Source organism: Elephantulus edwardii, unplaced genomic scaffold (genome assembly GCF_000299155.1).
Source record: "Elephantulus edwardii isolate Elephantulus edwardi_28Jun2011 unplaced genomic scaffold, EleEdw1.0 scaffold00237, whole genome shotgun sequence".
Lineage (NCBI taxonomy): Eukaryota > Metazoa > Chordata > Mammalia > Macroscelidea > Macroscelididae > Elephantulus > Elephantulus edwardii.
The window spans coordinates 3,115,201-3,128,239 of record NW_006399987.1 but is presented as its reverse complement, the minus strand read 5'-3'; the positions used below and the strand labels follow the sequence as shown (position 1 = coordinate 3,128,239).

Below are 13,039 nucleotides of genomic sequence, written 5' to 3'. Positions count from 1 at the left end.
ACTGGGGGGGCTGTGTGTGTGGACGGGGACAGAGGACGAGGGTCAGCACGGGGGAGAACCACTGGGGGGGCTGTGTGTGCGGACGGGGACAGAGGACGAGAGGGTCAGCACGGGGGAGAACCACTGGGGGGACTGTGTGTGTGGACGGGGACAGAGGACGAGGGTCAGCATGGGGGAGAATCACTTGGGTGTGTGTGTGGACGGGGACAGAGGAAGAGAGGGTCAGCACGGGGGAGAACCACTGGGGGTTGTGTGTCTGTGTGTGCGGATGGGGACAGAGGACGAGGGTCAGCATGGGGGAGAACCACTGGGGTGTGTCTGCAGACGGGGACAGAGGAAGAGAGGGTCAGCATGGGGGAGAACCACTGGGGGTGGTGTGTGTGCACATGTGCCACTGGGTGTGAGTGCGTGTGAAGACACAAGTACATGAGGACAAAGGGTCAGCATGAGGGAGAACCACTGGGGTGTGTGTACCTTTGGGAGAGCGTGTGTGTGTGTGTGTGTGTGTGCGCGCACACGCACGTGCGGGCACAAGTGGACAAGGACAGGGGGACAGAGGGTCAGCACAGGAAGAACTACATGGGGGGTGCATGCACTACTGGGAGGCGGGGAGGGGTGTGCGCAAACATGTGAGTGTACACAACTAGACAAGGACAGAGGGTCAGCCCGGGGGAGAACGACTGGGGTGTGTGTGTGTGTGTGTGTGTACACGCGCACGCATGCATGCATGCACATATCCCTGGGAGTGAGAGTACGTGTGTGTGCAGACGAGGACAGAGCGTCAGCACAGGAAGACCCATGGGGAGGTGTGTGTGCGTGCCCTCAGGCTGCATGAACGCACATGCATACACGTGCAGGAACAACGGTGAGTGCGGGAGGGGGACATGAAGGCTACTTCTCCTTCTGCAGTGACCAGGCCACCACCCCCATTAGAGAGCGGGGCAGTTCTGTGGGGGACCTGCTCTGGCTCCTATGTTCTAACACTGGCGAGGGCTTTTGATTCAGAGGCAAAATGAAGTGGGAAGGACGTGGAGGCCACGGCAGAGGGCTGCCTGGCCAGCAGTGAAGAGCAGGATGGGGTGCAGCCTCGGCCCCAATCTCACACTGGTTTAGACTTCTAGCCCCGGGTCAGGGGGAGAGCGCTGGCCTTGCGTAGGGTGAATTCCCTGTGAAAGGGAGGCCTTGAGGTTCTGTCAAGAACGGACCTGAGAGGATGGGCAGTTGATGGGACGTGCCGACGTGGTGGTATCGTTAGACGCACTGAGAATGATGCGTAGTGACCCTACGAACAGCTGACCTGCACCCTGCCGTATCCTGCGCCATCATCTCTGACACTCTAGCGTCCAGTGCTACAGTCACCATTATCAATCCAACTCATCAGAGGTCTTCCTCTCCTTCACTGACCCTCCAAACTTTCCAAGTAGGAATCTCTTCCCAAGGAACAGCCTTGCCTTGTTACATGTCTGAGGGTCACATAAACAAAACAAGGGCACTCCCTCTCTCCAGTGCTCACAAAGCCGGGCAAGAAGACACGTCCTTAAAGGCACGTAGGAAAGCTGCCCAGGGACTCTCTAAGACGGGGTGGGCGCACGACACCCCAAAGCCCCTGCAGTGGTGGGACGCTGATCCCTGGGTGCAGATGTGTGTGGGGGACACAGCTCAGCACTCACCATGAACAGGTCAAACTCCTCTTCATGCCGGGCAATCATTTGGTTGACGGTTTCGTCGTCGGGGACCTCGTCTTCTTCCTACAAGACGGCGGACATTTAATCTGAGGGCAGAGCGCCGGGGTGGGCGGCGGCCGGGCTCGGGGGCGAGCGGCGGCGTCCGTGGGAAACGGGTCTGCGGTCGCGGTCCGGCTGCGGTGGAGGGGACCACGTGCAGCGAGAGGCACACACACGCACAAGCACACGCACGCTCCGTGGGACCAGGCCCCTTGCTGGCCGTCTCAGCCGAGAAGCCGAGGATTGAATGGGCATGGAGACTGAACTACCCCTCTCACCTTTAGAGGTGGCTCCTCCAAGTCGGGGTTGACGCCCGCTGGCGGAGGGGCAGTGTGGGCGAAGCTGGCACTGCCGCTGCCCGTGCTGCAGTGTCTGCTCTGTGGATAAATAGAGGACTTCAGTCTCCAGGGCTGTCAATCCGGCATCTTTCACCAGCAGTTTGAAAAAAAAAAATAATAAAAAAAAAAAAGAAAGGAAAAAAAAACCACTTCAAAGAAAAAGCAAGTACTCATCCTCTTTCCTTTCAGCCCACACTCCCTTTACTCCAAAGGGATGCAAAAAAAAAAGATAAAAAAATAAAAAAAAAGAAGTGCAAAAAAGGTAAAAAAAAAACCAACAGAAAAATGAAAGCCGCTCATGCGTCCACCAGTCACGCGGGGCGGGGCGGGGGCCGGCGCTGCCCTCACCTCGTCCTGCTCCTCGTGCTCCAGGATCGCCTGCAGGAAGGCGCGCCGCTCGTGGCTCGACGACTTCTGGTCAAACATGCCCGCCTGGATCACCTTCTGGTCGACATTGAGCTTGTACTTGGCGGCCGCCAGGATCTTCTCCTCCACGCTGTTGACCGTGCAGAGGCGGAGCACACGCACCTCGTTCTGCTGCCCGATGCGGTGGGCTCGGTCCTGCGCCTGCAGGTCCTGGGGACACACACACACGGCGGTCAGTTCCAAGTCGGCGTGCTGCGCAGGCACTCAAGGGGCAGCTGTTGCGTCCAGGCTGTGCCGCCGTCGGCCCACGGATGAGAGGAGCCTCTCACCTGACTTCCTTCAGGAGACCATGCTGGCCCTTACCCTTACGAGGGCATGGCCGGTACTCGGGAAGAAAGCGCATGATTTCAGGGAGACCTTGGGGTCATTTTCACAAAGCACAATGGCTACGGCTATATGGAACCCTCAGATGCACAGGGAGGTGGCAACGTGCTGATGCCAGGTTTGGTCACTGACTCTACCACTTCTGTGCTGTGTGGCCTGAGCTGAGGACTCACTCTGGTGGCACCAGCCCTCCCTGTGACCACAGTGTATGTTAAACAAGCACATGGGCACTGGCGACGCAGCAGGGTGCCTGGCACGGCGTAGGCGTTCACACAGGAGGCTCATACGAGGTACTGCCTCCAAATCTCAAGCCTGGACCCAGAAGCTGCATTCACAGGCTGGGTACCAGCGGGACCCTCAACTCCAGACCTGAACCCAGAAAGGGCAGCAAAGGCAGCTCTTGGGGTACAGGGGTGCTGTGTCCACCCTGGGTTCTGCCAGGGTGTGCAAATGACATGTCCCTGGGAGGCAGTGAGCCTGGGGTGGGGACAGTGTCCCTAGCTCGTCACCCACTCGTTTCTAGGAGCAGAGTGAAGTGAGGGCTCCCCAAGGGGCTGACAGGGAGGAGCCCGATGGGAACCAGCCTGGGACAGACTGCCGGACACACAGCAAGTCCTCAGTCAGGCTGCACACACTCTGGTCAGGGTGCACGGGCAGAAGCCACCGAGCGTTAAAGGCCTCAGAGAGTTGAACACAGAACCGTCACACGACCAGCAACCCCAGTCCAGGCAGCACCAGAAACGGCAGAAACACAAACTAAACCCTGCGGCCCGGGCAGCATGGCAGCGCCACTCACAGCAGACTAACGGCAGAAACCACTGCACTGCCCATCAGCAGATGGACAAACGGACACTACCACACAGCACACGGACATGAGGAGACACTGGTCACTCATAAAGGGACTGGATCCGGGCGCACACCACACGGACTGAGTGAAACCCAAAGTCCCCCAAAGAACATGCTCTCCTGAACTCACGAAACCAGAGAACACACGGCCCCTGGGGCAGCGGGAGAGTGCGTGTCGCCCGGCCAGCACGGAGAACGTTCAGGGGCCCTGGTGGCACATGGTTTAATGCTTGGCTGTTAACAGGCCGGCGGCTGGCACTCCCCTGCCCATCCTCAGGAGAAAGAAGGGGGAGCCTGTTTCTGTTTGTATTAATATTAACGGGGGCAGAATGATACAGTGAGGACAGTGGCATGACATGGAACATTGAGTCCACGCCCAGGAACTGGAAATGCAAACGTTCCTCTGTGCACATTCTCATCACAATGAACGCAGCCACAGGTAACGGGGCATTTGTCAGGAGACGTGTCAGTGACCTTGCTCAACCGTGCCAGCATCACGTGCATGAAGCCTTCCAGGGGCACAGCGGGGAAGACAGAGGATGAACACCCAGACGTGTGACGACTGGGGTCTGAGGAGCGAGCAAGGCTGGGGCCTCAGGTAGGAGGTGGCCCCTACACGAGGGCAGGCTCCCCTTTTGCTTGGTTTGTTCTATTCGCATTAAAAACACACGAGTGCACATCCATGTTTATCGCGGCTTTGTTCACAACAGCAAGGAGTTGGAAACAACCTAAGTGCCCATCAACAAACAAATGGATAGAGAAGCTGTGCTATATTCACACAATGGAATACTACGCTGCATTGAAAAACAAGGAGCTCATGCAATATTATTCAAAATGGGTGACCCTGGAGAACGTTATGCTGAGTGAAGTATCTCAGTCACAAAAGGACACATATTGCATAGTGCCACTGTTGTTAACTGGAGTGACACTGGGGTTGGGAGGAGACTGAGAAAGATGGGATAAATAATGTATACTGCATGGAAACAGATGAGGGAGAAAAAGAAAACTGTTTAAAAGGGATAGATGATTAGGTATTATTGTCATGACATGAGTCCAGAACGAAGGCTGCGTAGTGGAGTGGACTTGGGGGTAGGGATTGGAAAGAATTTTTCTGTTACTTTTCAAAGAGAAGAGTGTACCTGGGGGTGGGAGGAAGGAGAAAACTGCCAACAATGAATGAATGGAAATCCAAAGTCTCTGTAAATTTTCACTAAAATTAATAAAATAATGATAATAATAAAAAAGGTAAAAAAAATTAAGAAAAACACATGAGAATGAATTCCTTACATGAAAAAACACCATGCAAAGGTGGCGCTCATTTAAGAAGTGTCATGTCCACTGATGAGCAGCCGGGACAGCGTAAGAGTTGAAGCTGTTACCAAGACGAGCAGTTCTAACCCGCCTGGCTCGACAGAGGAAGGCAAGACCCAGCGTCCTGATTCTGCACAGCGGACACATCCTGTGCTCAGGAATGAACGTGACAGCACCCAGAAACAACTACCCCCAAACAGTGTACAGACAGGCGTTTGGACGGTGCCCCTGCACTGACTGGCAGGAGTCCTGAGTGTTACATCAGCCCGTACACACGCCCAGACCAGGGTAAGAATGCACCTCGCCTTGAATAGTGCTGTCACCTGCAGATGGACAGAGCTGTGTCCAGGCTGAGGACACACCTTGCCTTGCATGGTGTTGTCACCAGCAGATGGACAGGGGTGTGTCCACCTTCTTTCTGTACTTCCCGAAGGCTAGAATGCCCCTGGGAACCATGGGAGACCTGGCACTGTCTTCAGTGCCCCAGCTGACCCTGTGGGCCCCCGAGAATGCCGCCACCTTTACCTGGTGAGGATTCCAGTCGCTGTCAAATATGATCACAGTGTCGGCCGACTGGAGATTCAGCCCCAGCCCCCCAGCCCGGGTGCTGAGCAGGAAGATGAAATACTCAGAACCGGGCTCGTTGAAGGTCTTCAGCAGCATGCCCCGGTCCTCCGCTTTCGTGGTCCCTGTGGGCACAGGGAGGGCGGTGTCAGCAGGGTGACCGGTGAGGGTAGCAGTGAGGACCAGCCAGCACTTGCTCCACGCTCGCTGGCACACGGCCTGCGCTGGAACTCCAGAGTGACCGGGGCTGATGGGACACTGCTAGCTGTCATCCCAGGTGGGGCCTGGGCAGGCCACACCTCCCGCCTGTCACACAGGCCTAGGAAACAGGGTGCTAGAGGATCTAACAACAGAACACCCCGCCAGGAGCAGTGGCTGTCACCTGACTCCCAAAAACAGCTCCCGGACTCGGCCCAGCGTGGTTAAGGGACCGGCCAGAGAACTCAGCTAAGACTGCTGAACCCAGTGCTCCCTCAAAGAGGCAGCCACTGTGGGAACAATCACCCCCCTCAACCTCCTGAGATTGGGGCAGGGTGGAGACAGGGCCGCTGGGCTCACAGGCTGTTCAAAGGCACATGCCAGGTGCTGAGAGAGGGACTCAGCAGGCAGTGGGGAAGGGTGTGTGCACCTGGAAGCACATGTGTACGTATATGAGTAAGAGGGGTCCCCAGGGGCTCTCGTTAAAGGGGTGTGTGAGCACCAAGGCTGCTGTATGCTCAGAACATGGTCACAAGAGGCAAAGCCAGGAGTTCTACTCAGTGACCTCGCCCTGGGGCTTGGGGAGTCATCAGCTGTCCCCCACCGTCCTGGCCTGTCTTTGAGGAGCTCCTCGTCAACCTCCCCAGCCAGCAAGGCCACTGAGCCCAGGAGGTGGGCCTGTACCCCACTCACCACTCTGAAGGGGGGATGTAATCCCACCAAGTGTCACAGAGCTCCCTCTGCCCCACATCCGTCCTCTCAGCAAGATAATGAGAAATACCAGGTAGACAGACAACAGGTGGAGCAGGCAAGACACAGGCCCCCAGTGCCACCTCTACTCTAAAGGCATGGACAGTGACAGAGACAGAGGGCCCAGCACTCAAAACGAATCAAGAGGTCAGGGATCAGGCAGGGGCCCAGGGTAAGGCCAGGCCAGGCGGCCTTCACAGGCTCAGGGCCTTCGGCTGTACAAACAGTGGGAGGCCATTGGGGAAGGACACAGATAAGGTTCATGTGTTGTCATGGTGCATCTGGCCAGAGCTGTGACAACAGACTGAAGGAAGGTCAGCTCAGTGTGGGGTGAGGCTGCACAGACAGACGGATCAGGCCAGCAACCTCTGGTCCATGACGCCAGAAGACGCAATGAGAAGGCTGGGACCAGGGCACCCCCACCCTCCCGCCCCAAGGACCTGAGAAATCAGGTAGAAAAATATAACCTACTCCTCCTTGTCTGGGCATCTTTGACGGCTGAGCGACAAGGAGTCGTGCTGCCAACCCAAAGGCATATGGTTCAAATCCACCAGCTGCTCTGGGCAAAAAGACAGGTAACCTCGTCCCGTGTGAGTTACTGCCTCTGAAATCCCATGGGGGGGGTCAACTACGGGTTGGATCTGACTCAATGGCACACACACAACATCCTTATTGACCTTGTGGTTGCCGGGCTCACTTTTCTAGTAGTCAGATCCGTTCATTCCTAAAGACAGAGGCCTCCCTTCAGCCACCCTGGCCAGCCACAGCACCTCTACGACGTGCAGGACAGTGCAGCCCCACAAAGGCCCTTAATTTCTGGTGCCTGGGCTCGCTGGGGAGAGTGTCTGCTCCCTTGAGATGGGGGACCCACACCACAGAGGAGCAGACCTGAGGGCCTCTCTGGGGCTCTGAGGGCTCTGCTCACAGGGCTCTCAATGTCCACAAGCAGCATGGCCACATGCAGCAATGCCACCTCCAAGCCTGCCCAGCCAGGCGGCTGTGTCACCTACAAAGAACCAGTCCCAGACCTCTCTGCTGTGGACCTGCAAGCAGCTCCTTCCACAACACCTGGGTCTGGCGGAGCCTGAGGTAGGCATAGTCATAGAGTTTTAGTTTTGCAAAGTGAATCTCCTGAAGTTACATGATAGGGTTTCTCCTTGGTCACTGGCCTCGGAGCCCAACCCCAGGGTCCTCTCCTTCTCCTGAGAGTAGATTTGATCAGTGTGACTGCCATGACCACACCTGCCGAGGGTCCTGCAGACACTACGACCTCACTCTACCCTGAGTGTGGCTTGACTGCAGGACGCCTGGGCGCCAGTGGACACTATGGCCTCGCTCTACCCCAAGGGCGGCTCGCCCGCAGGTCGCCTGGGTACTAGTGGACACCACGGCCCCTCCAGAAACCACCCACTCTGTCAAGCTCACCGTCGAGTCTGAGGTATTTGAAGCCACGATATGCAAAATAATCTTCCATGATGGTCATGAGCGAGGTCATCTGACAGAAGAGCAGCACTTTGTGGTTGGTAGCGCGGAGTTTGGGCAGAATTCTGTCAAGCAACTCGAACTTCCCTGAGGCTCGGTACAGGTCCAACCTGGGGAGGGAAGGAGGGCAGGACAGACGTCACGGCTGCGTCCGCGGAAGATGAAGGGGGACAGTCATCTCCTGAGCGGCTGACCACCAGGCTCAAGGGTCCAGAAGTGACCCTCTGAGCAGATGCCATTCTGACCCAAATGACAAGAACTCAGGCCAGCATCACTAGGGGGCACAGGGAGTGACCTGTATGCACGGGGCACCTGTCAGGGTGGAGGTAGGATGGTTGGTACATTTGCCAGGACACCAGGTGCAAATGGCACCGTGTGGGGAGGCCGAGCTCAGAACCACTGGGGACAAAGGTGGGAGCTGGGAGCCCACACTGAGAGCCGGGGCAGCCTTGCTCCTTTCACGACAAACTGTCCACAGATGTGGAAACTGAGGTGGGGACGGAGTGACCCAGCCGGTGACTGGAGCCGAGGTTTCTGCAAGTCTGTCATTCTGTCGGTATTGAAAAGTACCGCTCTCATGTGCTCTCTCAGTGTTTCTAGAATGGTCTCAGACTCCAGACAACATAGCAGCGTTAGGAGACGTAAGCTTTCGTGCCATCAACCTTCAGCACTGGAAAAATCCTTGGTAAAAGACCAAAGACGACTAAGTTCCAGGCTGAAACCTGAGCGTGAGACATAAGCTTTTAGCAGCACTGTCTGCAGAGGCAGAAGGTACCAGGAGCAGCCACCCAGACACAGGGAAGTCTGGGACGCGCTTTACGAAACGTGGCTGCAGGAGGCACCTGCCAGTGCGCTGCCTACTGAGAGCTTGGAGGTTAACGTCTGGGCCCCGTGGGTCTAACAAGCTGCCAGGGTAACAGGCAGAGGTGAGGGGGGCCTGGAGGCCACGTGGGTCTCGGGAATGCCGCTTCCCAGGTTAGTGGTGGGAGACTCTGTTTTATTGTCTTCTTTTGATTTTTCTGTATTACTCAAATTTCTCCACTGTCTGTGAGATCAGACAAATGGAACAACAGCAACAGACCAATCAATGATAGAGCCAACCAATGAGGTGAGAGGACCACCGGGACGCCTCCCACCCAGCCGGGCAGTGTCTCACCCTTGGACGATGCCGCCGGTAAATCCCAAGTGCTCAGAAAAGGACTCCTGCAACAGAAGAAGACGTCGATCAGCATTGGACAGAACTGGGACCCACGGTGCTCCACGTCTCTGTCACTGAAGGACGCAGCCCAAGGCCAGCGCCCAGTCGTCACCCACAGCCACTCTGAGTCCAGAGCTGGACACTGACGTGGACACTGTCTTTCTACCCCACTGACCAGCCCGCAGGCAAATGGTAGCCTGCAGGAGGAGACTGTCCATGTAGAGCCTGGTGGGGTACCCGACCAGGGGTCCTGCAGCGCCTCTAACAGCTCAAGCCAAGAAGCTGGGTCACCCACCTCCTTCTCAGAAGCAAGAGGCCCCTTTAGTGGCTCAGAGACTGTGGTGGCGAGCACTCAGTACACCTGCCCAGGATGTCACACGTCACCAGGTGTAACACGCAGAGTGGCCCGTCCCCAGAGGACAGGTAAACCGTGCAAAGGTGACGTGGTTGTCCCTTGGGGAGATGCCCTTCATGGGCTCTGGTTCCACTGTATCCATGCTATTTGGATTCTTGGATGAATCCATGTTCTCTCAAGGAGAACATCAACAGAGTGACAGGTGTACGGGCACGACACGTCCAAACGTTAAGTACATTTAAACGAGGGCACCCACTGCCGCCCCACGACGCCTCACCTCAATGTGCTGGAACATGTAGGGGTGGTTACAGATCTTCCTGAGCTGCATGATGGTGTTCATCAGGGTCTTGGTGCCCCCTTTGCCCTGGGGAAGAAGAGAGGGTCCTAGATCAGATCTGGCCTCGAGGCGTGGAGGGAGGTCCCAGGGGACCATGGGCTGCCATGGCAGTCACTGGGTGAGAGGCGGGACAGGAGTGAGGCCTCAGGCTCTGGAAACAAGCCTGGGCAGGGGCCGAGGGCAGACGCTTGGACAAAGGCCAGTGGTGGCGCAGGCACCACGAGAATAAGAACAAGGTCCCCAGCAGAGAGGAGAGAAGCCGTGAGAGGGAGGAGGGCCCTGTCACAGGGAGGTCTGAGAGTGACCCGGGAGACATAGCCACAGTGCTGCAGATAGAAAGGGCTCAGCCCACAGTTCTAGAGAGCGTGGCAAAATCAAGGGCCTGGGGGAGCCCAGGAGAAGAATGCTGTGAGCTGTGGCCAAGGGGGCTGGGCAGCTGGGGCCCGGGATCCTCAGAGTGGTCCCCCAAATGGTCACTGTACTACCCCTCCAATCCAATCTCATAACAGATGAAGGGGCTCAGGGTCCTCGGTTTCTGTGGCTGCGGGCTCCCAACTAGGAGGAGGGGCTCACTAAAACACTAAGCCTTCTATCAGCCCCCCCCCCCCCCCCCCCCGCCGTGCTGAAAGAAGAACCTTTGGGAGAAGGAATTTTAATTTAATTTGTGTGTGTGAGAGTGTGTGTGTGTATACCACCAAACTGGATGGTACAAGAGGAGATTATCCCTCCCTCTCTGGCAGAACATCTGGTGGATTCGAACTGTGCACCTCTTGGATTACAGTGCAGCTTCTTGCCACTAGGCCACCAGAGCTCCTCAGGATAAGGAATTTTAGAAGCTTCGAGACAGAAGCTCAATGCAAGGGTATTGGGAGACTAGGAGTCACCTCAGTGGGCTCAAACCCTGCTTCTGCAGCTGCGCCAGCTGACCCCGCTGTGCTCCTGTGACCAGTTATTACAGAAGCCCCTGTGGGGTTAAGTGCCTGGCTGCTTACTGAAAGGTTGGAGGTTCAAATCCTTTTTCCAAGGAAGTGATGCAATCATCAGCTGTTAAGCTTATGACCTTGGCAACCCGACAGGGAGGCTCTACTCTGTTCTAAAGGGTCCCTGGGAGGCTGAATCCCTCAGCGGCAGTGGAGGAGTCTCAGCTAGACTGGACTTTGCCCTGAAAGGCAAGTGCCAGAGGCGAAAAGGTGCAGAGAGAGCCCGTGCGTGCTGGACGATGCCCACCTTCTTGTCCTTCTCGGAGCCGTCGGTCAGGAGCACGCCCTTGGCTTGCATGTGGCGGTAGAGCACGCGCTGCAGTGCTGACATGTCGCACTTGATGACGTACTCCACCTGCGGGGAGACAGGTGATGCTCACCGGCTGGGCCACCTGCAGCCCCATGGAGGGGCCACTGCGGTGCCAACCAGCTCGCTCAAGGGGCTCTGATGGGGGCACAAGGGGATGCTGGGGAGTCCCCACAGACGGGGGATGGGCTACGACAGGTACCTGAGGCAGAGACACAGAGGGAGGCTCCTGGCCAAAAGGGCAGTGAGGACCATTCTAAAGCCACCCTGTGCTCAGCCAGGATCAGAGAGTGAGAGGATGAGTGGGGCGACTGTGGTCCGGGCCCCCACACTGTGGCCGGGGTAGGATGGCCAGGGTTGTGAGATGACTGCTGGCCCCGAGGGGAGCAGGCCCAAGCTGTAAGAGCTCAAAGCCCGCAGCGGGGGAACGGGCCCAGCGCCTGACAGGAGCTGTCCCCTGCAAACCTTCCCTCATCTCAAACCTGGCCAGGACTGAGCAGCCAATCACCAGCAGGATCAACTCGAGGGGAGGTCCGGCCGCACCCACCCAGGATGGAGGGCAGTCTCCCTGGCCGCACCCACCCGGGATGGAGGGCAGTCTCCCTGGCTGCAGGGACCCGGGATGGAGGGGAGGTCCGGCCGCACCCACCCGAGATGGAGGGCAGTCTCCCTGGCTGCAGGGACCCGGGATGGAGGGGAGGTCCGGCCGCACCCACCCGAGATGGAGGGCAGTCTCCCTGGCTGCATGGACCCGGGATGGAGGGGAGGCTCCCTGGCTGCACCCTCCCGGGAAGGCGCTGGGCCCAGGGCCCCAGAACGCTCTCCTCTAAGTGTTCTTGTTACCTTTTCGGGCAGCTGGGCCTCGACTTCCTTCTTGAGCCGCCGGAGCAGGAAAGGCCGCAGCACTTTGTGGAGACGGCGGATGATGAGGATGGTTTCCTCCTCGTTCAGGTCCACCTGCCATTCCCCACAGACACACAAACCAACACGTTACCTCCAGTGGAGGGGAGCGGGACTCGCCAGGCAGTGGGGAGCCAGCCCCGCTCTGCCCCGCCTGGCAATGGGGCACAAGGTTGCCGGGTGCAGCTCTGCACTGCGCCCCAGCTCTCAGACTGCTCTATGGGGTCTGGGGTAACATCCTCTTCCTCAGGAGAACTAGGGGATCCCAGACCCCGACGTGGAACTGCTGGTCACAGACAGCCACGTCTACATGCCTGATCAAAACGACACACGTGTACGTGCACACACAGACACGCACTCTGCCCTGTCTCCACAGCGAGAGCCGCTGATGTGGGTGAAGAGCCTGTCCTCAAGTCCACTAACGTAAGCCAGCAAGCCTCCTCCGCTGGGGTCACGTTCACACTCAGCTTTATGCCAGATGGTTAAGCAGAGGGCTCGGCCTCGGGGAGCCTGGACCTGCCCTCACTTCAGCCTGGGGTTGGGGTGGGGGATGTTGAGTGCTGAGTGACAGAAATGCTGCTTCCCAGGTGTCTGCTACTTGGCCTTAGAAAACTCCTAAAACTACAACAAGATCACATCAGGACTTCTCCAGTGCCCTCAGTCATCTGGCAGAACTCTGGCCTGACAGGGGTCCTGAAATCTGGAAACAAGGACGGCGAGACTGGGACAGGCCGGCATAGAGGGTGAGGATGGGGTCATTTTTTCTTACAGAAAATGCCCTATCCCATAGAACGTCTTGAACCCTGATGGCATGTGAGGTCGGGCCCTGGGAGCCGGTGTGGGGCATTTAACCAAAGTGACAGGGCTTGGCTGTGACAGCCACCAGCAAGCGTGGTTTCCAAGCACTACAAAGACATGTACCCCACAGAGCTTTTTGAAACAAAATAGGAGCTCTGATGGCCTAGTGGCAAGAAGCTGCGCTACAATCCCAAAGGCATG

The 13,039-nt window shown here is 57.3% G+C and overlaps 1 protein-coding gene across 1 annotated transcript in view; it reads right to left on the bottom strand.

The window, feature by feature from the left end:
• The window catches only part of SMARCA4 (SWI/SNF related, matrix associated, actin dependent regulator of chromatin, subfamily a, member 4), a 125,183-nt gene that overhangs the window by 23,353 nt on the left and 88,791 nt on the right, over positions 1–13,039 (bottom strand). The window contains exons 20-28 of the mRNA XM_006898784.1: positions 11,984–12,097; positions 11,081–11,188; positions 9,794–9,880; positions 9,120–9,166; positions 7,907–8,073; positions 5,495–5,658; positions 2,411–2,638; positions 2,003–2,101; positions 1,671–1,748 (exon numbers count right to left, since the gene is read on the bottom strand). Coding sequence (XP_006898846.1) covers positions 1,671–1,748; positions 2,003–2,101; positions 2,411–2,638; positions 5,495–5,658; positions 7,907–8,073; positions 9,120–9,166; positions 9,794–9,880; positions 11,081–11,188; positions 11,984–12,097 — 1,092 coding nt within the window. The remainder of the gene's footprint in view (positions 1–1,670; positions 1,749–2,002; positions 2,102–2,410; positions 2,639–5,494; positions 5,659–7,906; positions 8,074–9,119; positions 9,167–9,793; positions 9,881–11,080; positions 11,189–11,983; positions 12,098–13,039) is intronic.